This window comes from Typha angustifolia, chromosome 15 (assembly GCF_048772165.1).
Source record: "Typha angustifolia cultivar Huaian chromosome 15, ASM4877216v1, whole genome shotgun sequence".
In the NCBI taxonomy this organism is placed as follows: Eukaryota; Viridiplantae; Streptophyta; class Magnoliopsida; order Poales; family Typhaceae; genus Typha; species Typha angustifolia.
The window spans coordinates 6,294,616-6,321,104 of record NC_133253.1 but is presented as its reverse complement, the minus strand read 5'-3'; the positions used below and the strand labels follow the sequence as shown (position 1 = coordinate 6,321,104).

The window sequence follows — 26,489 nt, the reverse complement described above, 5'->3', positions numbered from 1 at the left end:
TCTCAATTTAAAAACTGTTCCTATTTTCCTTTTGTTTAGTTCTTTAGCTGTGCTTTTGTTTGTAAGTGATTTTAATAGTTCTAGTGTGGGTAGTGAAGTCTAACTCATAGTTCATATTCTTTAAAGAATGAGCAATTGAGGCATGTGATCCTAAGAACAACTTTTAGGAGGCATTAAGTGCCAAACTTGTGTCACTTATTCCTTATGGGAGAATAAAACTCATAGTGATGCCTGATGGATTGCTTCATTCTTGCAACAAAACTTAAATAAAGAAGTGCTAACCTTTAGTGCCTACAATGGTATGAAAAGGACTTGCTAGATCCATTAATTGTGGGCCACCCAAAAGAAGAAGAAGAAGAAAGATTAAGTAAACATTTTTCTATCAATTGAGTAATTTATGAAGCTTTAGCATACAAGATATGAAACATGTCTTATTTGATAGAAGGGTCCTCCATATCTCCTGGATAATTTAACTCTTTGTCCTCTTATATGGATGCATCACTAACAACATTCACCAAATGAATGCATTGTTGTTGAAAAATAGGATAATTATAGTTAGACACTTTGAAATATTTCCTATTTTTGCATAGACCTTTTCATCTTGTGAGGAAAAAAGTGAGAGGAGCTGTATATACTTTTTAGACTTTAACCTAATGGCTTAAGTTTTTTGATTGAGTTGAATTCTAAGGTTTGTGTCCGGTGCTATTTCACTTAGATTATGACTTTTTTTATTTCTCTAACAAGTGATATCATAGTTCTGGCGGTTCAACAATTTTGAACTACTCTGAAGCAGTTTGCTATGATCAATATGGTGGCTCTAGTGTACATATGAGTTCTTTTGAAAAAGTCATGAAAACATGATAGTTATGGTGTGATGCAATCGGTGAAGAGCTAAAAGGCCCTAGGTTAGGCTTGAGCACATATGATTGGTATGCGAGTTTGATGAAACAAAGAGCGTTGGATATATTAGACTTAGTGCACAGGTTTAGAAGAATAAGTCTACAGTGACTCATGAAGACCAATTGATGACATTATTGAATAGCTAGCCTCTTAAGATCGGTAGGTGACAAGAAGAAAAACTAGGCATAAGGCTTGGTTAAAACTAGTTATATTGGACTCGAGTAGAAGCAGTTGATATTGGGCTTAAGTGGAAGATTGTTGAATATATATGTGAGAGTTTAGTCTCACATTGAATGGGATGAAAAAGTGAGAGTTTATATAGATTTGTAGACATTATCTAATAGCTTAAGACATCATCTACCTCCCCAACAAAATCTTTGCAATGCCTATTCATTTGATATTTCAGTTAAAAATATTATGAGATTCAGGTGATCAAATTTAGGTGCTCTAGAGACTATTTTATATTTATCTTGAAAAAAAAAGAGTTGAGACTAAGATAGTCATTTGACATTTTTTGCCGACAATGAGAGATGTTTGATAGTTAAAAGGGTCTAAGCGTCACAAAAAATAAACAAATGATATCTATATAAAAATGACCAATAGTAGAGATACTTAATCTTGATTCTTGTTAGGATAAATCTTGATGAGATTACATAATTATCTTTATTATTGCATTGCAATTTGCAAACTAGTTGAAAAAATTTCTATGACAAAGAAATATCACTTTGGATTATTCCTTGTTAGAATATATTCATATTTATTTGTTTTTAGAGTCCAAATCACATCAATAATTGAAGTCTATTTCATCCCTACCACAGAGGTTACTTTGAGTAGGCGGCCGTAATCTTTGCCACGCCAAATAAAGTAATTATCTAATCAATTCAATAACATTAATTAGAAACAATTGGAGGACAAGGCTTAGTTGGTTGTGATAGAAAAGAGAATGAAATGTCACACCAACAATATTTAAGTAAACAAAAAAGAGTTTTATCTCAATTAATTCTAAGCATTCTAGAAGGGGCATCTCTTTTTATCATTCAATTACTTTTTTCTTTTCAGTGCTTTGTACTCTCCAAAGGGAGCGAATGGCTGTGAGGTCCATGAAATCATGCATGAGTGTCCATCAAGAAAAGGGTTAAACTCTTTTCCTTTTCTTTTGAACTTATCAAAAGAATTACAACTTATTATCAGGTTTGATTCCCTCGTTAACATTAGAGTTAATATATAATAAATTTTCTATGGATCAACTAGAAAGCTATTGTATTTTTGTCTACGAGCTCATGATCTATTAAAAAACATTTATAATAATACTGCTTCTAAGTTTTCTTCTCAAGTTTTATAGCTAAATGATATACAAATCAAAAGTTGGGTAACATCTAAAACTTTATTTGTTTATAGAGCATACGACTAGCTTAAATGTTCAAATATATAGCATAGGATCAATCTACAGACACACTTCCATTGGGAAGAAGAAGAAAAAAAATACTGCCCATATGCATGTCCTTGTGTTTTGCTGCTGTCTTTGCTTTGCTGCACCAAAAGCTAGCCATGTTTTGTTCTCATACACACACACACTCTCTCCATGACTCTTATCTGCACATATGAGGGTATTCATACTGCCTTTACACGAAAGAAACAATGTCTTTAGTGGAGCTTGTCATTGCACCACTAGGCATTTATTATCATAATCTAACTAGTTTAATGACTTTAATGTAGCATGAAGCAGGTCCTTCCTCACCCTCTTTTCCCTCTTCTTGCATCCTTGGAGAAGGAAAAGAAAAAGGAGAGGCGAAATTAGAGGGTGAGGAAGAAGAGACATCCCTTTCACTCCCCACTAGACCCATTTTTTCTACTTTTTTTTTAAAAAAAAAAAATATATTCATCCTGCTGTTTACTCAACCAACATTCGTCTCATCATTAGCCTCAATCAGAAGGAAGAACAATTGTGTGATTATCCTCTCATGGCCCGCCATTTGGCGCTCAGTCGCGTGCCTGACATGTCGACGTCACCAAGTTTACTAGGATGAGGATTGTATGAGTGACACCTTGATGAGTTATTGGCATGGAATAATTTTGTCAGGACTTGGTAGAAAAACTATTCCAATCTAAAAACAATTATGCAAGTAGAGAGTCGGGAAATCATTACATCTTCATTTGAAGGTTGTGTGCTGGAGAAACTGCTACTACCACTGCCACTGCCACCGCCATGATAGGCTAAGAAAATGTCTACTCAAAATCTTTTTTGGTTGTTGGTAGTGGTGATGATGTTTGTATAATTCAATAAGGTAAGGATGACGAAGATGATGATGCAAATTGCAAATGCATTGGTGGTGGAGGCTAAAAAGGTAGAGATTGTGACATTGTGGATAGAATTGATAAATGAGGAAGAAATTTGGAGAGGACCAGAGTGCTTAGATAGTCTAGGTGCATTGGCATCTTTGTCAAATCATAGCATCCTTGTAATTATCGGCGAAAATCTCTTGCGAGTCTAGGTCTTTTTAAAAAAAAATTGTGTCATGCATGACACCTGCCATATCATTTTTCTGTTTTCCTCATTCTACTTTGATCTCCATTTTGGAGGTCAATTCTTCAAGTTGCGGTGAGTCTCACTACTATTTGAAGGTCATAGTGAAACGAGTGCACCACCTCTGGACTCATCTTGAAAATAACAGCAGCTACTACTTGCAAAGAAAGGGTTACATAGTCAACTACAAAGTTAAAGACTGTAACTTTAATTTCTGTTGATATGTAGAAAGGAAGGTGATGATAGCTTGCATACTTCCAAGCTGCAACTATATTTGTGGGCTAAAATCATATTTCTAGTACAATACATTGGAATTATAAATTTCCATAGCTTGCAAAAGGGAACATACAATAGAAGTATTAATTGTTACATGAAAAATATTACGATCAGTACACAAAAAAATTTCGAAACAGAATCTGGTTATACATGGAGGACTACCAGATCTAATACTGCATAGGCCAATTCGCTAGTAGCTCAAACTAACCATAAGTGTCAAGCAGCTTTTACAAATTGATGCACGCCACTCAGTTGTGGATCAATTCATAATTTTGTACATTGGCATCTGAACCGAGTTCCAGTTCCATTAGACCACCCTGAGGATCTTCTTTCTCCCTCATCTATCATTCTGATGACCCAACTTCATTTCGAGCCATATCATTTCCTTGGTCTTGCATCTAGACTCTACAGTAACACTGTGGCGCATGGCAAACCTTCATGCTAAACTTCAAGCAGACGGTGAAGTTTACTTGAGGTGAAAAACCTAAAGTAGTATCAAAATGTCCAATAAACAAACAGTAACTTGAGCATGCACTGTCCAGTGATATGATTTCCTTATGTCAACTGCTTCCAGGATGGAATTCAAGAAGCTTCACATTCTGCTGCTGGATGAATAGAATATAAATTACTTCTTATTAATTGCTGTGCCTGCCAACCAAGAGAAGCTTATCTTGATATAGGTACATAAAACTAAAATATACCTCTACAGATTCCTAGGACCTGACTTCAAATTCCCCAGCTTGAGTGAGGGCTCGGAAACCTTTATATGGAGTAGTTGGTGTGTTTCTGATGTCCAACTTATCTATTTGCAAACCCGATATGGCAACCCCCATGATCTTGAACTTTACTTGGAAAACAGGGAATACATGCAAACAGGCCACCCCTACTTCAAGAACTAAATTCCCGGAGAGAGATGGAGACTTATCTTTTGGAATTCGTCCAATGGACCAACAGCAAGTCTGGAAAGTAAAGGAAAAAAAAGGAAATAGATAACATAAATCAGAGCACATGGATATATATAATAGGCTTTCTAATTTACAGGATTTTCTACTTCAGCATATGCAAATGTTAATGATATTTTAACTTTGCTAAGAGATGCATATAATAAGAGTATCTATTATTTTTATCATAACATTAACAATGTTTCTGTAAATCACGCTGCATTGCATTTAGTTAAAAGATGAACATGTATGATTCAAGAATTAAATAAATACAGGCATTGCAGAAGATATGAAAAGAGTCACTAACCTTATTGGCAAGGATGTCCACTGTCCCGTGGTTTGAGGTTAAGTCAGCTGATGCAATACATGGCGGCAACTGAAACTGCACTGTTATAGAATCAATTGTTTTTCCAGGATCATTTCTAACTCCTACCAACACATTAATGCGGCAATTTCCAGAATCTGAAGTTAGCTGTGGCTTCACATAAATCGGGATGTTCTTCAGCTTTTTAACTCTGATCAAAATTTATTGGTAACATAAACAGAAAGAGACACAAGAATAACAGATAACTTTAATGAGTTTCAATAGTCATCACATCATTCAATCTATGACTGCAAAATGGGATAATTAGTTACTACTTAATACACACCTGTAACTCATGAGCTTAAACTGTCCATCAGGGGGCACAAATGACAGGACCTGATTTGATTCCCAAGGCCGGAATCGGACACAAGGATGGAAACTCACATCATTCAGGATTGTTGGATTTGCAAAAGAAAGTGTCAAATCAGGAACACCAGGGAGATTACAATTGACTTGAATTTCACCATATATTTCACACTTCACCAAAACACCTTCTCTGAAGATGAATCAAACAAATAATTGTTCAGTCCTAAGAAAACCAACATGAGATGGTATGATAGAATTGGTGATAACATTGCACAGAATAATGCAAACTACAGCTCACAACTCGTAACAAATTAGCCTTTTGCAGGACAGCTCAAAATATAGATTTCAATATGTAAGCTAGCCCCAAAATTTGAAGAAAACCAACAACATTAAAAAATTTCACATCCAAAATCCTAAAGAATGGAAATCTTTTCTAGAATGAACTGAACAAAAGTATCTAGCTATCTATATGGGTTCAGCAATCAAGCACAGAGCACATGCTACAGCTCTTAATGGAGAAGGCCCTGCAATAGGACAAACTAGATCTTTCTAACTGGTTGTCTACTGATCCTCCAAGAATTAGTTCCCCATTATGGCCATGGAAACTAGGAAAGAGGCAACACTCCATGGATCATAATAATCTAGTAGGCTAATGTAACAACTTCTGCTGCAACATAAGCCCTACAGCTAGAGTGAATTAAGAATCCCACTCAATTCAGAAAGGAGTAAATGAAGAGGATAGTATTAAATATCTCAAAAAAATAGCTACATTCATAAGGTGTAAATATATCAATAAATCCTAGTAAACTAGAATGACAGCAATGTGCAGAAATCACTGAGAAAAGAAAAAGGAACAGTAGAAATCTTTAAGAATTGGCAAATATACTAGAAATTGGTCACAACCTAATAGAGAAAAACCAGATTGCAGCTTCAAAACCATAAAGTGTTGATACATATTTCAAGATGCTTGGAAGCCTATGAAAAGTCTACTGCACCAAAATAACTAATCTAAGAACTAGTTAATCAAATAGAATACTATTCCTCCAATCAAAGAGATGAATGACCAAAAAATCAAGAGAAAAACATCGAAGTTGTGAAATGACCTGTTAACAGATGCATCCAGTTCCTCCACTAGGTTGACATATACTTCATTACTTGCATGCTTTAGGTCAGTTTTCCTCCAAGGAACACAAGATCCTGTTGCATCTGGAAGTTTGTTGCTCACATTAGAAGTTTTACCAGTCACAACATTCAACATTTTGCTAACAATGTTTGGTTGGGCTATCATCTCTCGCAAGATATTTGGTTCTGTTGTAAGGGGAAAACCATTGTCCATCATTTCATCCAAAAGCTGCAATTTGCACAAACCACTCCATTACTTTATTAAACTTAAAAAATGCTATTAATACATGATAAAGTCAAACTTTATCACACTTGAACTAAATAGCACTCTTTAATTTTCTATCAATATCATCAAGTATTACATGAACTTAGGCACTGAAGTGATTTGATATACACTGAAGATATAAAGCACCACAAAATGTTGCAGTACCAAAATCTAAAATTATACCTCATGAAATTATTGGCCCAAAATACATTCCCCAAATTTTTAAGTCATAGCATTTCAATGTATTAATAGAGTATCCTAGTAAACTTGTGAACTACTTCTTCAATTGTATAGAGAATGCATATTATTGCTTTCAGAACCCAAATAAGATATACAGTAGAAATTGAAAGCTATCTAATTATGCTTGTCGGAGTACATAAAGCAAAATCAAAGCAATCTTAAAAAATAAAAATGGAAGTAATCATAAGCTTGTCAAAGTGAAAACTGAAAACAATAATTTGGTACATAAAGAGGTTAGAGCATGTACCTCATATACAATTACAAAATTATCCTTTATTAAGTCTTCATTCAGACCTCCAAGATAATCTGTTAAAACATCTGCCAGTCTAGAAAGGAACTGCAAAAACAAATGGCTGGAAGGTAAACTAATATTATTCGCATATAGTTGATTGTGCCAAATGTGAGATATATAGCAAATGGAGATTAGGAATTTAGGACAGGATTAGAGGAAGCCATAGTTGCATAGAAGAACTTATAACGACACAACATAAACCCCATGTAACAGCAAAAAATTTACAGTTTTCCTGTAGGGATGCATGTCCAAATATTTAACAAAATATGCATGCAAAACATTAATCTGAATGCAATGGTGACTGATGGATGGTAAATGCCTCCATTCAGACAATGATTTGTGCCTATCCAAGTAGCTACTGGATTTTGGCATTTGAAAGACACAGTACTTGCACCCAACTTTGAAACGGCAGAATACTCCCTCCTTTTCATCCAATAAAAAGTCAAAGCTATATTTTAACAGAAAGGAAAATGATGGGGTACTGACCAGAAAGGAAAATTCTTAATAAAAATAGAAGCATGTTTTCCAACAACTACAGCACATGTTTATTTGTTAGATGCTTACATAATAAATGGGAAAGTCATGGGTTCAATTATCCGAATGAGGTGGTTTCATCCTTCATTATTTAAAATGTTCGAGGTTGTGCTTGCACAGTCATCCGAATGTGATGCCATTAATCAGGCAAAGTGCACTATTAGTACATCATGCCACAGAATGTGCACTTTGCAAATGAGCATCATCACAAGTTGTGTTTTATGGCCACACTATTATCACATACTCAAGCATGATCGAGCAAGCTAGGGCCTACTCAGTAGTTGAAGCTACTCAGACCTAGTGAGGCCTTGCTTGCATCTCTTGGGCTAAATTGAACCTGGCCAGAGCTTGGTTGACCTACATTGATTGACATCAGTAGCCCTTGCAAACACCTAAAGTTTACTTGTCACACTCTCATCATCTCATCGAAATCTCACGCGAATCCATATCTGCCGATCGTTTTGTCGTATCCTGGAGGTTGACATATGAAAACTCGCATATCTGGGTAAATAGTCATGTTAAATAGCATCTTCTAACTTGCACATGAGTACATTACTTATTCTCTCCAATATATTGATCAAATAACCACAAAAACACTCCTCACAGCCATCTATCACTTTTGGTTGGCAATTGAGTTAACTAATCTTTACTATTAATTAGGTAATAATGATCTAACGTTCAGCATCGAAATGTTCATGCTTCTCTACTAGTAGGCAACATTTTGAAGTCGCAGTCATGATGCAAACTGAGAGCTCACCTCGATAGCCATCAGGGGAGGCATCTCAACCTGCGTGCACGCCAAGAACGTGATCCCCTCGCGAAACACTTGAAAGATATAGTGGGTCGGGGAAGCAATCACCTGCAAGATCTACCCACCGACCGCAGAGGAGAATCAAGACAAACCCAATTCAAATCTTTAGCACTTACAGAGAGCAAAATCGCGGAATTGAGTTTACCTTGGAGGAATCGCCGCCTTGGGAGAGGACGTAATCCCAAAACCAAGCGCAGATGGATCGGTCCACCCTGTGCCCCGTCATCTGCTTCTCCAACATCACCTCCCTGTTTGGTGAAATGGACCAAAGATGTAAGCTCTATTAACTTGAGAGCAGATGGTTGGATGAGAGAGGCTTACCCGGAATCGGAGAGAAGGAAGACGCACTGCAACATCTCCCCACGGATTTCAGATCGAGGAATCGAGCGAGAGGGAGATGGATTGAAGACGACGAGGTGTTCGTGAGAATACTCCTCCGAAGTCACGGATCTCCTCAGGCCCAATAAAATCTTTTTATTTAGTTTAAAAGTCCAAGCCCAGATAAGCCCATACTACTAAACACGAGACCCAACCCGCTTACGATCAGAACCGTCAAATCGAAACCCAGAATAAACGGACAGGATTCTTCTCTGATATACTATAAATATCACTTTAATGGCTCGTCCCATTTCGCTCCTCTTAGGGTTTTGCGGCTGGCGAAGAGAGGAGAGGCGAGGTAATCTCCTTCCCCTCCCCTGTGCTACTCTTGAAACCCCATATCTCCTTAGTCAAGCCGACGATGTAATCTGTTTCCTTATGGATTTCGCATTTCGGATGTTGTTTCCATGCGTCTTTATCTGGTTGTTAGATTATCCTTTCCTACTGTTGGATCTTTGATTTGGTTGATGTTGTGACGAGTTTCCAGTATGAGTTCGCAGCGATCTGTGTGGCTGCTGAGTAGAGATTTTGTGGTCGATCGAAGTAATAATTTTTCCTACAATATATTTTTTGCGTCGCTAACTGTCTTGTTAGAAATTTGGGTAAGGTGATCTGTTAGTAAGATTAAGATTCTAACTGAGGGATGCGGAGATATGGTTTTATGTTGTTCCTTTTATTTGTTCTTCTAACAGAAGTTCCACTGAAAAATCTAGTAGAACCTTAGTGTGAGAAAGTTTCATTACTTGTTACTCTCTATTCTTTTATTGATGTTAATTTCTTAATTCTGCAGGTAATTTGTCTAGTGAAACGTGCTGCAGATGGCTCCTCCCGTGAAAGGTATGCACCTTCATTCTTTCAGGCATTGACTGCATGAATGAATATGTTCCTGCCTACAATACCATGTTTTTGGCTTGATCTTGACTAGTATCAAATCGTTAAGGTTACTATATTCAAACATTAATATGATTGTGCACAAAAAATTTGGCCACAGTTGAGTATACAATTGTATCACATATTTGTTATCTTTGGATAATTAGAAAATTGCTAGCAGTTTATCTTTGAGAATAGGTAGCACTGAGCTCGTCATCAGTGGATACTGGAGAAAACTTGCTTTTTTATATTGTTGTTTTTGGTAAATAAAGAATGTTGAAAAGTTATAGAACTGAAGTCCAGTACATGACTTATACTGAATCCTTAGAAGGAAAAGTAGCAATGCAGGCTGTGGCTGTACTATTTTCCTTTCTTTTCTTTTTTGAAGATTAAGGAGTTTTTTTTATGTAAATATGACAAACTAAGGTCATCGTATGCGATAGGTTGTTTCCTTCTTGACTTTTATTAGCAGTATCATGCATATTCATGTTCAGACTTCAGACTTAGTTAAGGAACTTGATCATCCTAGATAATTTTGAGGTGATACCTCAATTAGACTTGCATGCAGACATCAGTTGCTACTCTGATTTGTACCTCTCCATGTTATAGGCTGTTTGACAGGACTTACAAGAGGGGTACTGAAAAATCTTGTCTTTTATAATGCTTATAGGTCACTTTTGAGATCATAGTTTAGTCGGAATTTTGTTAACTAACATCAGATTGAATTTATCTGGTTTTGTTTGGTTTCTAGCTCCAAACTTCTCTTTTTTTGTGTTAGTAATTGAACTAAGTTATTTATTGTACTTGCACATGCTTCTCTTGTCTTATACCTGTGTTTTTTGGAAAGCAGCTGCTGCAAAGAAATCTGATGGTAAGGCACAGGCCCAGAAGGTTGCAAAGGCCGTGAAGTCGGGAGGATCAATTCTGAAGAAGAAGGCCAAGAAGATCCGCACATCAGTGACCTTTCATAGGCCAAAGACATTAAAGAAAGACAGAAACCCTAAATATCCCAGAATTAGTGCTCCACCTAGAAACAAGCTAGACCAATATCAAATTCTGAAGTATCCTCTTACCACTGAATCTGCAATGAAGAAGATTGAGGACAATAACACACTTGTCTTTATAGTGGACATCCTAGCAGACAAGAAAAAGATTAAGGCAGCAGTCAAGAAGATGTACGACATTCAAGCAAAGAAAGTCAATACCCTGATAAGGTGAGATTTAGGCATTTATTTCTTAGTTGCTTCTTGTGTATGTATGGTCGAACTTGTTCTAATCTTTAGCTGTCATTTGCTTTGTTGCAGGCCTGATGGTACGAAGAAGGCGTTTGTGAGATTGACCCCAGATTATGATGCTCTTGATGTTGCAAACAAAATTGGTATCATCTAGGCTGGAGATCAAGCTAGTAGCTTAGCTATATGCTTTTGCTTTTGAGTGAACATTTCTCGTGATGTTTTAACATGCAACTTTGGAAGCCATTATTTTTGTTTCAGTTGATTTTAGTATGTAGCTCTTTGAACATCAAGAAAGTATTCAATAGGGGAGACAATTTGGTTTTACCTGTTTTGCATCTTAGTCCAATTTGTCTATTTTGTGTTCTCTATTTTATTTGTGCTGGTTATTGTGGAGTATGGTCTCATATATTTCTTTCTTTGGCATAATTCTTAGCTAATCCACTAAGCCTAATTGTATTGAAGTGATGTCAAATATATGTATTCTTGGTATAACCACTATGTTTAAATGTTCCAAGAATGCGAATATTAAAACAAGTACAGATGCCTAATGTAATGTTTGATTGATATATGAATATGTCCTATGATCAAACTAAAACGCAACGCCTGAGTCATTAGCCTTATCATTTTATTGGATGGGATTTATTTGCCTACTCGTCAAAGCTGAACTATGGTTGAGGTACCAGCAACAAATAGAATTGTCAGCTGTCATCCTTATAAATATTATAGTCGAGTAAACATTAGCAACTTGGTTTTTCTGGAACATGCTAGTAGTACTCCATTATCTTCCAATTCTGCCTTGAAACTCGTGCTAATTGACTCTTACTAATCTTATGCAGGTCTAGCATAATCTGGTATAATGTTCTTCATAATCTTAATCTAAATTAAAAATAAGGCCCAAAATTTGAAAGGTGGGAGGTTCTTTTTTACCTTTTTATTTGTAAATGAAAAATGTCATCTCATAGTCAGTCCCCAATGACAAAAACTGAATTTATTGGTGTTTTATAAAAGTTACTGAAAAGTTTGATATTAATGTGTCAAGAATAAACTAATCAGATAAATAAATTATCGATATATTTCCCATGGCTAATGCCCTAAATGCTAAATGAACAGAGTTAGCCGGCTAATTAGATTATTCTCACAATGAGTTTGAGTCACGTAGATGCATATATATATATATATATATTATGTTCACGAGGAATTGAATTAATGACCTCCGTTTTGGACTAATGGGTTAAATTTGATGCTCCCACGGTAAATTGTCAAGGGCCTTGCAATATGAAAAGACAATTATACCCTCCTTGTCGGATTCATTCATTAGTTTCGGGTTCTAAACATGCCCGAGACCGAGAGAGAGAGAGAGGGGGATTCACAATAAAGTGATGAGTATTGCTTGGCTCGAAAAAAAAGGTACCCAAAGAAACCAGAATTGGAAAGTTCTTTCCCAGTCTGGAAGCTGTTTAGCTAATTACCAAAACGCCCTTACCTTTCCTCCTACAAAGAAATTATTAGTGGTAGAATGAACGGGTACTTTCCTCTGTTTTATAAGCCCAAATGGGGGGAAAGTACTTTGGGCATTTTGTAAAGTCCACACGAAGCCTCTCCATAGCTCTTCTCCATTTAGGACTCTCTCTCTCTCTCTCTCTCTCTCTCTCTCTCTCTCTCTCTCTCTCTCCTCATGTTTGTCAAGCTTTCGCTGCAGGGTTAGGGTTTTGGAGGCGCTCCTCTGCACCAGAATTGGGGCAATTATGGCTGCTGCTGTTGAAAGATCCCGCCTTTGCTCTTTTCCCCTGCCCTCAGAACATTACGAGTCGTACATGGCCTGAATTGGATCTCTTTTCTTCACCATTTCGGGTAATTGTCCCTCTCAATTCTGCCTTTCTTCTCGTACTATGAGAATCTTTCTCTCAATCCTCTCTCTGTTATTTTTCTTTTTGTCGTGTTTCGAATGGCTTTGGTGGTTTATGGGCATTTGAATTGAATTCAATGAGATTTGTTGGACAAAATGGATAGGAATTTTATCCTTTAAATTAATACCTTGACAGTGATTTTGGTTATTCGGTTTTATTTTCCTTTCGGGAGCTCGTTTGTTGTATTTCGTGAGAATTCGTGGGGAAATCGCCCTCTTCATAGCTTTTTAGGGTTTTTTCGAGGCTGCCGAGATTTCGTTACAGTTTCCTAGTTTGTTTTCTTGGTTCCGATAACTTAGTTCTTCGGGATAGGGGGGAGTTCTAGAAATTGGAAGTTGTATGCTGTAATTTCTTATTCTTCGTTCCCTTTTGTACGACGTATTTGTGTATTCGTTTGGTGAAATATGTCTCCTTGCAAGAGACTTTCATATGTTGCTAGTGTGTAATGATAAATAGTGCTTTCTGCACCGTTCAATAGTTTGACCGTATTGCAGTTAGAATGGACTGAGAAGTAATGGGTTTTCTAGTACACAAGACAAGGGCTTTATTGCCGTGAATAATGTTCGCTGGAGGTTTTGTGCTTTATAGAAGTTGTTTTGATTGTCTTGTTTAGTGTATATCTGTTATATGTCATAAGGTAAAAGAGTGATAATTGATGATACCTACACCCAGGCACAATTGAATGTCAAAAATAGACAACTTTCTTTATAATGGTGACTTAATCAAAGACTTTTTTGGTAGCGAGAACAAATAAGATTTATATACAGACATAGCACTTTTAATTATTTATGCAAAAAATTTATTTTTTTACTTTTTCATTGTCTTATAGCCCATTTAGGGAATTTCTCAATGCGAAGGGATTGCTAGATGATGTCATGCTAGAAATTTCTGGAAAACAACTTGCTCAAGTTGGAATTATGTAGAATACAAGACGAAGTTCTGATATCAAAATTTAAATGAATGGAACATTAGCAAGTCCCTGCTGAATAGTGCTTGGCTCAAAATAGTTATATACTCTGTTAACTTCATGTATTTCATATATGAATTAGTGGTGTGCATAATCTGCTATTGATTTCTATGGGTTTGATTTCTTGCATATCATAGTTTATTAGGATATGCAGTACTACATATATATATACACACACATTATATTTGAGTTACTAGCAATATCGTACTCATGCTTTGACTATGACTTGTAAATTGTCTTGGTTATCTGAGCCACAGTGGAACTCTTTGATGTACTGTCTCCTCGATCATGTTTCATTGGATTCTTATTCTGCAGCATACGAACCATGTGACATTGCATTTGGCTCTTTTATGAATCTGCCATGGATTGGATGAAACTTTTTAGTTCATTTCTACACTTCTATCTCTTTTTTCTTTTTCTTTTTCTTTTTCTTTTCTTTTTTCTTTTCTTTGAAGATCTTAACTTGTAATTTTTTTATTTGAAATTTTTCTTGAGTTCATTGCTTTTATAACAAGGTGAAGCCTTTTATTTTACTGACTCTTGCATTCGCAAATACAAACAATCTTATATTTATTCCATTCCTTTTCCAGAGGCAGCAATTATTTTGAGGAGATGCATACTGGTTCTGATATTAAAACTACAGAGATATACTTGGTAATCTTGTTGGTTGACTGCAATAGTTTTCATCAGTTTTTCAATATTGAAATATAATATTGATAAATGTTTGATTAGACAAAAACAATTTCCTTTTCTTTAGGACAACTTACTGTATGATATCCAGATTGTGCTTCGTATAATCTCAAATATAATATGAAAATAAGTACTCTTCTGAAAATGGTGGTTCCATCTTATAATTGAGCTACTTGATGTCTTCGGCTTTCAGATGCCAGGAATTGGTGCAAACTCGCATGCAACATTTTCTCCACCTCCTGGAAGAATTGATTATAGTATGGGTAATGAAATGACATCAGAATATGTAATCGATCAGGGTCTTTGCTATCCCACTGCCAGCAGCTATGGATATTATTTTACAGGTAGGATTTTTTTAGCTAGTTTCAGTGCTGTTAGCAGGAAGTTCCTGATTCTTTATCTATCAAACAGGATTTGAGCCACCTGGTGAATGGGGTGAGTACCAACAGCCTTTTGGATTAGATGGTCAAAATCTCCATTATTCAGTAAGTCTAAGTGCCTGTAGACATGATTAAAGTTACAATTTTGTTGCTTTAATTACAACTTCATATGGAAATTGTTGCAGGGATTTCAAAATGAAATTCTTCCTTATATATATTATACACCTAGCTATGGATATGCACATTCTTCCCAGGATCAGTATGGTCCTTATGTGCCTGGTGCTGTCATGGGACTTGATGGCTCATTTATAGGAACACAACCATTTATTGGCAATCCTGCATACCAACCTGTTTCTCCACCTGCTTATGTGCCGGTTTTTGTTCAGTCTGCCAATGGACTTGGCCCATACAGCTCTGAGAACCCTTTGTCTGGCACAGTTGCAACAACTGCTAGTAGGTCTTCTAATATAGGCATTAAAAGTGCACCTCAACCTTCTGTAAATGCAACTGCTGCTTCTCAATTGGCTGCCTCTATTACTCCACTCCCTGAAGCTTCTAGGTCCTACCATCAAAATCAACGAAAAACAAAGTCATCAGAAGGGTCAGGAGTTGGCTTGCCACAAAGTCATTCTCTGTCACATGGAGCCAAGGATGCTGTTACTGCTTCTCTGAGGAACCAGGTAATGCATCTATTGTTTATAGTTTTAGGAACTGCTGCTTTTTAAGCTTTTCTTATAAGCAAGTTATTGATAGTAGTCTCTGATGTCATGTTAGTTGGGTTCAAAGTTCCTTTGCTACTGGGTGAAGTGAACTCATCAAAGTGATTCTTTGATCTTTGGTTACTTGGTCTTTTGACACTGGCAACAGACGATGTTGTGTCAGTTCATGGTCTAGAGGGCTTTGTGTATATAGAGGGGAATCCTGTTTATTACTTTTTTATGTGCTAATGTTGTTACTAAGTATCTGTATGCTTAAATATGTAATCACAGGGTGGAAGTTCTTCTGATCCTAGGAAAGCAACAGATGGCCTCTCACATGGGAGGGCTTCTTTTCATAATCCTCTGAAAATTGGAGCACCATCCAACAGTAGCTTCACAAACTTTGTGTCCAGTGATTCTGGATGGGATGCCGGAGAGAAGTTTCAGTCAGGATTCCAGTTTCAGAGGGTTGCAATGAATGGGAATAGAAATCCAAACATATTGACTGAGCAAAACACTGGACCAAGAACAAGCCGGTCAAAAGGATTGACAACGAGTGTAGGGGCCAACAGAGCTGACCAAAAAGTAGCTGGTAGTGATCCAGTTGCAGAAGGAAACATTATCATTCGTGCTGACCAGTATAACATGAATGACTTCCCAGTTGACTATCCAGATGCCAAGTTTTATGTCATCAAATCATATAGCGAGGATGATGTGCATAAGAGTATCAAATACAATGTTTGGTCAAGCACTTCAAGTGGCAACAGAAGGCTGGACATTGCATATGAAGATGCAAAAAGAAAGTCTGTAGGAAAGCCAAGGAACTGCCCCATTTTTCTGTTCTTTTCTGTGAGTGACCTGCTTTATAATTAGGATATGATATGTTACAACACACCATTTTCAATGCGTTGCTAGTTATATACATAATGATCTCTTCCTAAGCAGAATTTGAATGCTGTGTAGGTTAACACAAGTGGGCAGTTCTGTGGTGTTGCTGAGATGGTTGGCCCTGTTGATTTTGATAAGGACATGGATTTCTGGCAACAAGATAAGTGGTCTGGCAGCTTCCCTGTGAAATGGCACTTTATAAAGGATGTGGCAAATGCCAGCTTTAGGCACATCCTATTGGAGAACAACGAGAACAAACCAGTAACCAATAGCAGAGACACACAGGAGGTATTGCTAGAATGCCAGCTATGGTTTTTTTTTTTAGGTGGTGCTTTAACATTTTCTGCATTGCCAGAGTACATGATTATCATGATTGTTTATTAGATTGCCATGTCATTTCCATTTGAAAGCAGGTGAAGGATAGTTGTTGGCCATACTAAAAAAGAAGTTACCTATATATCTGCTATTTAATAGTATAGACATGTAACTAGGCATGCATGTATTACTTGATCTTGTGAGTCCTTGATTTACAGATGATGTAGACCTTTAGCTAAAAGTACCATGGCAGATGTAAGAGGAAGATTGTGTAACTTATTGAATACCTTTTTGTTCAAGGGAGAAATACATAATTTTTTTTTTGCAAATAATTATGTCTATTCAAAGAAATATACAATTATATAAAAAATTATAGGGCCTATGATAAGGATGTTTTTCTCACTGAGAATTTGTGGGTATCAACAATTCGAGATTCAGTTAGGAGTATGATATATCTTTACCTATGTCTAGAATCTTTCACTTTTTTACTGGGTTTAGGTGCCTGTTGATAATCAGGTAAAAAACCAGTTGTGCTGTTCAGGTTTTCAGTATACACTGTGCGCATGCGTTTGCGTCTTTGTATATGTGTTTTTGCCCCTCCTGCTCTTCTGTATAACTTATGTTGCATATGGGTGGTTGTTTTAGTTGTAAAAATGAAGATTTTTGAATTTCATATATACATATCTTATATATCTTTTAAGCTTTGGTGACTTACCTTCTTCATGCTTGGAACTTCTAATTAGAAAACATGGACATTTTAGGCTTACATCATCTTTTAACCTGTACAGTTTACATAGACAAATACATACATATCTTTGTCCATGTTTGTAAAATTTGAATTCTCATTTAGGTATGTATTCTAGCTTTAGTTCATTAGTTAGTCTACTGTATAATACTGGATTCCATTTGAATGGTGATTACACTACTGCTAAAGTAGTTACTTACATGATATACCTTTGTCTTCAGATACCATATAGTGCAGGCATCAGCATGCTGAAGATATTTAAGAGCACTTCGTCGACAACATCAGTCCTGGATGACTTCTTGTTCTATGAAGAACGGCAGAAGCTGATGCTGGAAGACAAATGCAGGCGACTTGGAAGAAACTTTGATGCCTATCTTTATGTACCTGCGATTGTCACTACAACCAAAGATGACGAACCTGGAAAAGTGGATGAAAATCAATCAAGTGGCAAAGAAGATTCTCCTGAAAAAGTTGGAGAACTAGATAATGGTTTATTGGAACAAGATTACGAGATAAACAAGCATGGTAATTCTCAAACTCCAAAAGATGACAGAAAACAGTCTAGCATTGCTGCCAAACAGATACCAAATGCAGATGGAGAACAATTGGGTTCCACAGCTGCAGCTGAAGGCTGTTCCGCAGCTGCAGCTGAAGGCTGTTCCGCAGCTGCAGCTGATCAGCCTTCCAAAGCAGCTCAAAAATTTCCAGCTGATGCACTTGGACTGCCCTCAAAGTTAGATAGAGAAAAAATGATTGCCATAGATCAGCCTCTGCAAGCTTATAAAAAACAGTCAAACCAAGTGAATGAGCATCCAAAAGCTGATGGCAATCTGTTGAAGAGCAAAGTCATGCAACATCCGACATTGGAGAATTCTTTTAAGCCTACAGAGACCAATAGTCCAGGTAAGGCCAGCCATGGTGATAAACAGAGTACTAAAAAATTAGATGCCCTTGTATCATCACATGGAGATGTTGAAGCTGCGACATCTATCATGAAAAGTCGGCTTCCTGCTGATTCAACTCGAACTAAAGCTAAAAGCTTTGGCAAGACGGCTGTAGTGACCACACCGATTGATATTGTGAAAGTTGGATCATTGCACATCCAAGTAAATGGAATGGTGGGTGAATCTTCGTCCACTATTGTGAGTGTGGGAAGCTCTCCAGTTGAATCCGGAGGAACACAACTCAACAAGCAGCGCATTACAACTGAGGGACATTTACCAAAGAAAGGACATTAAGTTTAAATCTGCTAATTGTTTCAGTTGGGCCTTATTGGTCTCTCTGATGTTACCTGCAAATGTTTGACCGTCTTACAGGCATTCATGCTCTTTGGTTTCTATTTTCTCCACCAGGTATTTAGAAACATTTTGGGTGGAGATCATTTGCTTTTTACTGCTCTGATACATACCCCTGATTGATTTTGTTTTGGGGATTGATATAGGGGGGGGTTTTTGGGGATTCTTTCTCTTGTTGCTCAAATTTCATTTTGAAAGCTGACAAGATGTAAACTTATCTTTTATCTTTTCCATGGCATCAATATATCAAATATACACGCCAAGTTAACAGCCACCTCTCTCTTTCTCTCTCTTGTTTCTCTTATTATGATGTGCTAATAATAAAGCAGTCGGCATTTTTTCCCTTTAATTACGGGTGCAGAAGATTTTCCCTGATTAAATGAGTGATTATATATAAATTAAGAGAAAGTTGGTTGAGATGCGACCACCATTACAGTGCATCATTGTAATTATATTACACATTTTATATATATGGTGTGAGCTTAATTAGATTTTATCGATGCGACTTTCATTGCAATGTTAGTGGCAGGTGAAATACCGAATAATTTTTCCAAAATATGAAAAAATATTTCCTACCAAAAGATTGGTGAATTAGCTTCTTTTTTTTTCTTTTTCTTTTTTTGGAATAGATGGTGTGTGCAGAATATATATATATATATATATATATATATATATATATATATATATATATATATATATATATTTGTTTTAAGTCTATAAATTAGTCAGCAGGTGAATGAACGATATTATTGGAATAGAGTAAAAGAGAATAGGTCACATCTTGCATGGAAAACTGACTGAATCGATTGCTCTATAGTAACTATTATTGTTGAATTAACTAAGAATGTTGTTTGAATAATTATCTCCTTCATAGCTATATATATATATATATATATAATTTCCGTCAGAAAGTTTACATCATACAACTCCAGTGATACGATTAGCTCTGATGATAACTCTTCAGATGTAAATTATCCCCAGTCGACAAAGGGAAGGGGTGGATAATCATCCTCAGGAGGTAGGTTTGTTTCCCCAAGGTGTATGATCTCTTGGCATTTATTTCTCCTGCGAAAAGTCCCACAGAAGCTATCAAAGTTAGAATGATCAACAATAATGGCGCTCAAGAGGATGTTCATCAGTTCAACAGTAGCAACTAAGCCATTAGTCTCATGCAACTATTTTAAATGTGGGTCTTTTTTTCTCCATCAGAAACTAATAGCAATGAAGGGAAACGCAATGAATCCTAAGTGGATTCTGGAGGCTGGTGAAGGGTTTGTAATGCAACAAAGTAATCGGACAAGAAGCAAGATTGTTGTTTCATTTATTCAAAAACTTTTTGGACTTAAATTGCGAAAAAAGAAAAGGATTTAGCTACACAGAAATGAATACAACGAAGAATTCATAGAGTTTTCGGCCCTCGTCAGAAAAGACGGCGAATATTGATTGATTGGTTTGAGTGTGGCAGATCATGAACAGAGCTAACAAATATAAGCAAGATTCTTTAAACATTTATTCATGCTATGTTAATTCTCAGATAAGCCCATAATGGAATTCATAAACAAATCTCTTACCAGAAGCAGCTGGGTTTGGATTCACCATGTCCGGCTTTGGATGAAAATGTCTACATGTTGTCTCCATACTTGTAGACTCCCTTGTAATAAATACCAAAACACTCATATAACTGAACTGATAAATACGAGTGCTTCTCCGGTAAGCCGCATCTAGATCAAACTACGTGACAAAGCTTTTACCGTTCGCACAGAGTGATGGCAGATCCCTTTGTCCAAGCTCCCTGCGGGAGGAAGAATAGAGGACCCAAGTGGTTCTGCGACCAATTCAGTGCAGTTTAGGATGAAATTTGGAGGTTAGTATAGAGACGAGCACACGGTGTTTGTGGAAATGCCTCAAAGAGAGATAAGTGACTACCTTTGTGGGAATCGTACCAGAGAGCGCGAGCGCGAGCGCGCTGATGGTGGATGCCTTGCGAGTGGCGCTTCCGCGCAGATGGTGTGTCTTGGAACTGCTTGTCACAGTAGTCGCAGTAGTATTTCCCCAATGCCCAATGGCGTCTCGCTTCTCTCTCCTTTTTCTTTTCCCTTCTAAGACTTTGAAAATAATATACTAACCAAATTAGGAGATGAAAAGGGCCTTACTATCTTATATTCACACGTATAGCCTTCGTTTGCTATAAAATTTTAGAGTACGTAGATGTGCATGCATGCATGCAGAGTTGCAATGCCGATGACTGGTGTTACAATCTTATATTCATACAGATGTACACATACTAACGAAATACAAACAAATACTTTAGTGCCCAGATTAAGCCCCATATTAATCAATTTGATGGTAGTCATGTAACAAATTATTAATTACTGGTCACTGTTCTGGATATTAATAATTGTTCGAGCTGGCTAGTGTGACAAAATTAACTTCCTACTTTTCACCATCCTTCTTAATTGAATCTGTCGTCTCCTCCACCTGCTTACTAAACACACTGGAAAATAACCGATCTATGCATGTAAACATTAAATATAATTTACTCTTCGTGATTTAGACAGCAGAGTAATGTGTGTTTCTTTTTCTTCTTTGGGCATGCGTAGATTCTGATTGACTTGTTGTCGATGTCTCCTGAGACAGATTAAACATAGATATGCAAGTTATCATGACCAGGCTCTTCTGATATTAAAACTTGGAACTAGCATTTGGATCCATAGCAGAGATTGACTAGATATATGTAGTGTTACAGATCTGTTGTATGGACACAGATTGAGGGCCAACAGAAACCCATAGAGGTTTTAGGAACTAGAAAACTTAGTCTGCTCCACATGCAGGAAGGCAAGAGACGAATACAAAACCACATGCTATGTCAACTCAACATTCCTGCTTGAAATGTGTTTCCTTACTAATACAGGACAAACATGAGTACCACACTTAGTTTCAGGTAGTCATCTCACAGCCATCTTATGATCCTAGAAAGGCGCATTGCTTTCTCGCATGCTCCGGAATCAACTTAACTAGGGTCTCCTCAGGTACTCCCTTCAATTCTGTGGATCATCATAAACAGCCGATAAATATTTGTTACATTTTCCGGAGGGAACTCAACTAGTAGAACTGCATTCCTATCCAACTTACCGTGAGGCTTGAAATTAAAGAGGGGGGGCAGAAAACGGCCATTTGGCAGGCGGCTATTCGGATCTCGAAGCTCATCAAAAAACGGATGAACTAATGCTTCCAACTGGACAGAGGGAACATTATCGGTTTTCACCCCGAAAGCATATGATAAGGAGAAGATAAACATTTGTACTGCACTTCAGTTATGACATGTTGTAAGAGTACTCACAGCAGTGCATCGAAGTTTTGGTGAATACTGGAGAAGCCTGGAGACAAGATCTACAGCTTCAGGTGGCATTCTTTTATGGAAGATCTGGTTAGAAATGATATGATGAGATTTAACAGAAAGCAAGGAAAATCTCTGGAGGACACAATATTGATGCAAAATGGCTCCTACCTTGTGCCATGGGTGAGCTTTAATTTGTGGAAATTTAAATTCAGTGTAGTTTGGATTCATGCATTTAATTTCTTCTCTTGTAGGGGTACCTAGAACCTGCACAAGAAGTGACATGTTAAAAAAAAACTGCAAACCGTGAGAATTAAAACCTTGAACAGATGGCAAGAAAAAGTGATAAATGAATGAAGAGAAAAATATATAATATGTTGAATTTGCAGAAACTTCCCTCACATTACCTTAATAATTTCAACAAGCTGATCAACTCCACTCTCACCAGGAAAGAGGGGCTGTAAAACGACAGTTAGTAATCAATAGTAAAATTTCCCAATTTTTATTCTAGGATCAAGAATATGGAGAGTGCATAAAAGATACGGTTGTTTACCTGCCCAAGCATGAGCTCAGCAAGAACACAACCAGCAGACCATATATCAATTGCTGTAGTGTATTCAGTTGCACCAAATATGAGCTCTGGAGCTCTATAATATCTAGAACAGATATATGATATGTTTGGTTCCCCTTTCACCTACGCCCCAAAAGAAAAAGGAAAAAAATAAAAAGCAATACGATATAAAATGTTTACTGCAAATATAACATTCTTTCTCTCAATTTCCAAACTTCAAAATATTTACCAAGACTTTTGCGCTCCCAAAATCACATAGCTTTAACTGATGAGTATGTGGATTCACCTGTCACACCAAGATTATAAGTCATATTACCTTTATCAAGGTAAAACCAATTTCTGACACTGAATGAGAAGACAGAGGAACAACTATTCTCTTTAGGACTAGGACTTCTTCATTTAAAAAGCTGAATTTACCAAGGGTCATTAGAACTTAAAAGGGAAAGATAGCAATAGAAGACCTGCATACCAGAAGATTTTGTGGCTTGATATCCCTGTGACACACTCCAATGCCACCATGTATATATGCCAGAGCTCTACAAATCTGTAACGATAAAATATTTCATTAACTGAGACATGCTTATGACAAACAGATTCACTGTCGCACAATCTCAATTCTCAACATTGAACGATGACACCAAAACAAAAATAGGACATTCCATAGAAGGAACTCGGGGAAAAAAACAGCATATTAAAAAAAATCATTCTACCTGGTACATATAAAGTTTTACGTATATCAGTGGCATCCGTTGGTTCATTTTGTTGTAGTGCTTTACAACACGATGAACAGTCTCTGGCACATACTCAAGAACTAAATTCAAATATAGCTCATCCTTCTCAGTAGTTGAAAAGAAGCAATGCTTCAGAGAGACAACATTTGGATGGTCCAGAAGGTGCATGGTTTGCAACTCACGGTTCTTGTACCTTTTGTCTTGAAGAACCTTCTTTATGGCGACTGTTTCACCTGTCTCCAGACACTTTGCCTACATAGGGTTAAAAAAGTATAATGTAGAGCATGCAGATAAATTTGTAGAAGTCGAGCAGCCATATAACATGAAATACATCATGAGACAAGTGGCGAGACGTTGCAAAGTATAAAGTACATAGCTGTGTATACACAGTGAACCAAATGGCAGCATGTGCCAGCTAATCACATTAGAGTCAAGTGAAATGAATAAAACATACAACTAACCTGGAAGACAATTCCAAACGACCCATGTCCTACAGCTCGTTCAGCCATGTAGCTAATAGTCTGCAATTAACATAGTCAACTTCTATTTAAGATTCTACCAGCTAATAATTATGGAATAGTCTGTATGGATTAGGATTTAGGACAGATGATGCTAATCAAATCAGCTATCTGTTTATAACTTTATATACATAGTCACACACATAGTTAAATCAATCAGGTTGAAATTACCACACATTTTTTCAGGCTATTTTTTTTTTTTTCAAATCCAAGTAAACGTCAGTATGAAACTAATAAGAATCGAATGTCAAGGTTTCTTATAGGATTTATCCCCAAATATAGCTTAGTGTCTTACCTGTTTTGGCTGGCCATTTCTGCCACCGATAGTTGTTACAATTATATGGCCAGTTTCTGTTCCATTCCCATCAACCACTGTTGCTTCAACATCCTGCACAGTTCATAATGGCACCATTTAAAATATACAAGATAATGCCAATATCCATTCAACTATCAGGAAAAGTATCTCAAGAAATGGCCAAATGCAAATCCAGATGTGGCATTATCTACCTTATCATCCCTTATTTTCATCTCATTCATCTCATCTGGCAATTTATCAAGACCAATGCTGGTACCACTAGTGTTTTTAATCCCTGATGAAGGAGCCACACCTACTGAAGCCATCTGTTGCAAACAGAAATCAAGATCCAACTCACAGTGTCATATGAGAAAATTTGTTCATTTACCTGTAGAGTTACCAATCATGCAAGTCAGTAGGGCATCAAATAGCAAGAATTAACTTAAAAGTTTTCTGAAGACATGGTAGAACTACAGAGAACCAAGAAAATGAGTATAAGAACAACAAGAAAATAACTTAGTTCTTTCTGATCAGGAAGCGTAACCTGAGAAGAACAATTTGAAGAAGTTTACTGGCAAGATGAAAATTTTACAAATTAACATTCACCAATTCGCTACTCTATAATGGCGTAAATGGTTCATTGTTAAGGTAAAACAACCGGCAACATCGAGGTATCAGATACCCTTAAAATGAACCAACTAACAGCCAAAGACTGAAATTTTCACCTCAAAAGTTTCTTCGGTTCTACAACACACCCGTGAGTACAAAATCCTAATTATAAAATTAGATACAACATAATCACAAGGATAAGAATAGCTTTAAACTAACGGCAGAAACCACAAAGAAGTGAATGCAAATCTACATCTTCTAAAAACTAAATCTTCACAAAATTTTCATGCTTGTAGTGTACAAATTTCTGGTAATTTCCTCGCAATCTTCAAATAAACTAACTTCAAACTGGGAGTAGAGATCCAGAAACAGCCTAACACGGTAACATATTACAATATGACAAATGAACAGGGCGAAACTGCAACAAATTTAGCCCCCAATTTCCCCAACAAAACCTACCCAGATCTGCCAAACGCACGAAGGAAAACTCCTAATTCTCAAGAAATTAGTCTAAAACACCACACAAGTCGTAGGCAAAGAGATCCAGCCTCAGAACCAAAACCAGAAACAAGAATCCCCAATAATTCCCCCAAAGAATAAAAAGGAAACCAAAAAATTAGACAAATTACCGATTCGAGATGGAGAGGGAGAGATCAGATGCAGAGGTTTCGAGGGACTTCCATCTCGTTCCTCTTCCGCTTCCTTCTTCTTCGTCGTCGTCGTCGTCTTCTTCGCTTTCGTCCCTCTTTTCCTTGCGGAAAGAGAGGAAGGAGGAGGAGAAGGGGGGAGGCGTGAGAGTGAAATGTGCGTGTAGTTTAATGTTGCAGTGGCAGTCAAAAGTACGAGTACGACAGAGGCGAAAAAAAGAGAGCACCGTCTCCTCTCCTCTCTCTCCTCTCCTCTCTCTTCTCCCCTCTTCCGTAAAATTTAATTTTTTTTAGTTTAGTTTAGTTTAGTTTAGTTTACCAAAATAATGCAATCTATTTGGTAACTATTTTTTATTTTTATTTTTAGTTTTAATAACCGCCAAATATCTACGAGTTAATTTTTAACCGCTCTTCCGATATTCGATTTTGATGGAGATGATGTGGCTGATGTTCTACGTTAAATAATAATTACCATTAGTTTTATTGTATAAGATATTTTTCTTTATTCATGGGATGCATTTATAAGAATAATACAGAGGACACTTGGCCATCAAAGCCGGCGTCCGAGATTTAAACCCACCAACTGGACAAGGGACAGCGAAGTGATTCATCAACCACCTTCGCTGCTGTGGAGCCCACTCGCACTTACATGTTTATGTTTTCTTTTTTTTTAAAAGACATTTTAGTTTTCTTTTTAATTTTATCATTCGTAATCCCGAATGTTAAATATTAATCAAATAAAGTACTAACCTCCTTAACGCTATTAAAACCTTCTCTAAGCTATTTTTTTAAACTAACTGTATTAATAAGTCATCAACCGAATCGAGTCAAGTCACCA

The 26,489-nt window shown here is 36.8% G+C and overlaps 5 protein-coding genes across 8 annotated transcripts; 2 read left to right on the top strand and 3 right to left on the bottom strand.

Annotated features, from left to right (window-relative positions):
- Window positions 1-3,732: 3,732 nt before the first annotated feature.
- Window positions 3,733-9,027, bottom strand: LOC140779021 (AP-3 complex subunit mu). Of its 2 annotated transcripts, none has more exons than XM_073123959.1 (9): window positions 8,897-9,027; window positions 8,721-8,823; window positions 8,522-8,632; window positions 7,186-7,275; window positions 6,415-6,662; window positions 5,292-5,501; window positions 4,949-5,156; window positions 4,402-4,659; window positions 3,733-4,305 (listed from the first exon to the last, which is right to left on the bottom strand). In XM_073123959.1, the coding sequence occupies exons 1-8, from the start codon at window positions 8,929-8,931 to the stop codon at window positions 4,414-4,416; spliced, it is 1,251 nt and encodes a 416-aa protein (XP_072980060.1). In that variant the 5' UTR covers window positions 8,932-9,027; the 3' UTR covers window positions 3,733-4,305; window positions 4,402-4,413. The 2 variants fall into 2 exon arrangements, with proteins under 2 accessions (XP_072980060.1, XP_072980061.1); XM_073123960.1 differs by having other exon boundaries at window positions 3,733-4,302.
- A 164-nt stretch (window positions 9,028-9,191) lies between these two features.
- LOC140778001 (large ribosomal subunit protein uL23-like) lies at window positions 9,192-11,382 on the top strand. Its single transcript, XM_073122500.1, has 4 exons — window positions 9,192-9,251; window positions 9,744-9,790; window positions 10,674-11,037; window positions 11,128-11,382. Exons 2-4 carry the CDS (start codon window positions 9,772-9,774, stop codon window positions 11,210-11,212), a joined length of 468 nt encoding a protein of 155 aa, XP_072978601.1. The 5' UTR covers window positions 9,192-9,251; window positions 9,744-9,771; the 3' UTR covers window positions 11,213-11,382.
- A 1,217-nt stretch (window positions 11,383-12,599) lies between these two features.
- Window positions 12,600-19,160, top strand: LOC140776911 (uncharacterized). Of its 3 annotated transcripts, XM_073120748.1 has the most exons (8): window positions 12,600-12,909; window positions 14,523-14,586; window positions 14,816-14,966; window positions 15,034-15,107; window positions 15,188-15,682; window positions 15,992-16,549; window positions 16,664-16,876; window positions 17,870-19,160. In XM_073120748.1, the coding sequence occupies exons 2-8, from the start codon at window positions 14,545-14,547 to the stop codon at window positions 18,884-18,886; spliced, it is 2,550 nt and encodes an 849-aa protein (XP_072976849.1). In that variant the 5' UTR covers window positions 12,600-12,909; window positions 14,523-14,544; the 3' UTR covers window positions 18,887-19,160. The 3 variants fall into 3 exon arrangements, with proteins under 3 accessions (XP_072976849.1, XP_072976850.1, XP_072976848.1); XM_073120749.1 differs by lacking the exon at window positions 14,523-14,586 and having other exon boundaries at window positions 15,034-15,057; XM_073120747.1 differs by lacking the exon at window positions 14,523-14,586.
- A 617-nt stretch (window positions 19,161-19,777) lies between these two features.
- Window positions 19,778-21,273, bottom strand: LOC140779149 (uncharacterized). The gene is made up of 5 exons (XM_073124131.1): window positions 21,240-21,273; window positions 20,870-21,048; window positions 20,695-20,768; window positions 20,515-20,594; window positions 19,778-20,008 (listed from the first exon to the last, which is right to left on the bottom strand). The coding sequence occupies exons 1-5, from the start codon at window positions 21,271-21,273 to the stop codon at window positions 19,884-19,886; spliced, it is 492 nt and encodes a 163-aa protein (XP_072980232.1). The 3' UTR covers window positions 19,778-19,883.
- A 371-nt stretch (window positions 21,274-21,644) lies between these two features.
- Window positions 21,645-25,864, bottom strand: LOC140776912 (shaggy-related protein kinase alpha-like). The gene is made up of 13 exons (XM_073120750.1): window positions 25,634-25,864; window positions 24,608-24,783; window positions 24,396-24,488; window positions 24,044-24,103; window positions 23,562-23,834; window positions 23,321-23,395; window positions 23,081-23,137; window positions 22,834-22,974; window positions 22,688-22,738; window positions 22,452-22,547; window positions 22,284-22,367; window positions 22,076-22,178; window positions 21,645-21,987 (listed from the first exon to the last, which is right to left on the bottom strand). Exons 2-13 carry the CDS (start codon window positions 24,719-24,721, stop codon window positions 21,905-21,907), a joined length of 1,230 nt encoding a protein of 409 aa, XP_072976851.1. The 5' UTR covers window positions 24,722-24,783; window positions 25,634-25,864; the 3' UTR covers window positions 21,645-21,904.
- Between the last annotated feature and the right edge of the window lie 625 nt (window positions 25,865-26,489).

Excerpts from the sequence above, each read along its gene's own strand:
- LOC140779021 (XM_073123959.1), bottom strand. The coding sequence starts at position 8,931 with ATGTTGCAGTGCGTCTTCCTTCTCTCCGATTCCGG. Across the intron at positions 7,276-8,521 it reads CTCCCCTGATGGCTATCGAG|TTCCTTTCTAGACTGGCAGA; the intron begins GTGAGCTCTCAG and ends TTGTTTTTGCAG. Across the intron at positions 5,157-5,291 it reads TTTAAGCTCATGAGTTACAG|AGTTAAAAAGCTGAAGAACA; the intron begins GTGTGTATTAAG and ends AATTTTGATCAG.
- LOC140778001 (XM_073122500.1), top strand. Across the intron at positions 11,038-11,127 it reads AAAGTCAATACCCTGATAAG|GCCTGATGGTACGAAGAAGG; the intron begins GTGAGATTTAGG and ends GCTTTGTTGCAG.
- LOC140776911 (XM_073120747.1), top strand. The coding sequence starts at position 12,610 with ATGGGGGGAAAGTACTTTGGGCATTTTGTAAAGTCCACACGAAGCCTC. Across the intron at positions 14,967-15,033 it reads CTATGGATATTATTTTACAG|GATTTGAGCCACCTGGTGAA; the intron begins GTAGGATTTTTT and ends TCTATCAAACAG. Across the intron at positions 15,108-15,187 it reads GTCAAAATCTCCATTATTCA|GGATTTCAAAATGAAATTCT; the intron begins GTAAGTCTAAGT and ends AAATTGTTGCAG.
- LOC140779149 (XM_073124131.1), bottom strand. The coding sequence starts at position 21,273 with ATGGGGCTTAATCTGGGCACTAAAGTATTTGTTT. Across the intron at positions 20,595-20,694 it reads GCCATCACTCTGTGCGAACG|GGAGTCTACAAGTATGGAGA; the intron begins GTAAAAGCTTTG and ends ATTTATTACAAG. Across the intron at positions 20,009-20,514 it reads TCCAAACCCAGCTGCTTCTG|GAGAAATAAATGCCAAGAGA; the intron begins GTAAGAGATTTG and ends GACTTTTCGCAG.
- LOC140776912 (XM_073120750.1), bottom strand. The coding sequence starts at position 24,721 with ATGGCTTCAGTAGGTGTGGCTCCTTCATCAGGGATTAAAAACACTAGT. Across the intron at positions 24,489-24,607 it reads TGAAAATAAGGGATGATAAG|GATGTTGAAGCAACAGTGGT; the intron begins GTAGATAATGCC and ends TGAACTGTGCAG. Across the intron at positions 22,548-22,687 it reads AGCTTGTTGAAATTATTAAG|GTTCTAGGTACCCCTACAAG; the intron begins GTAATGTGAGGG and ends CTTCTTGTGCAG.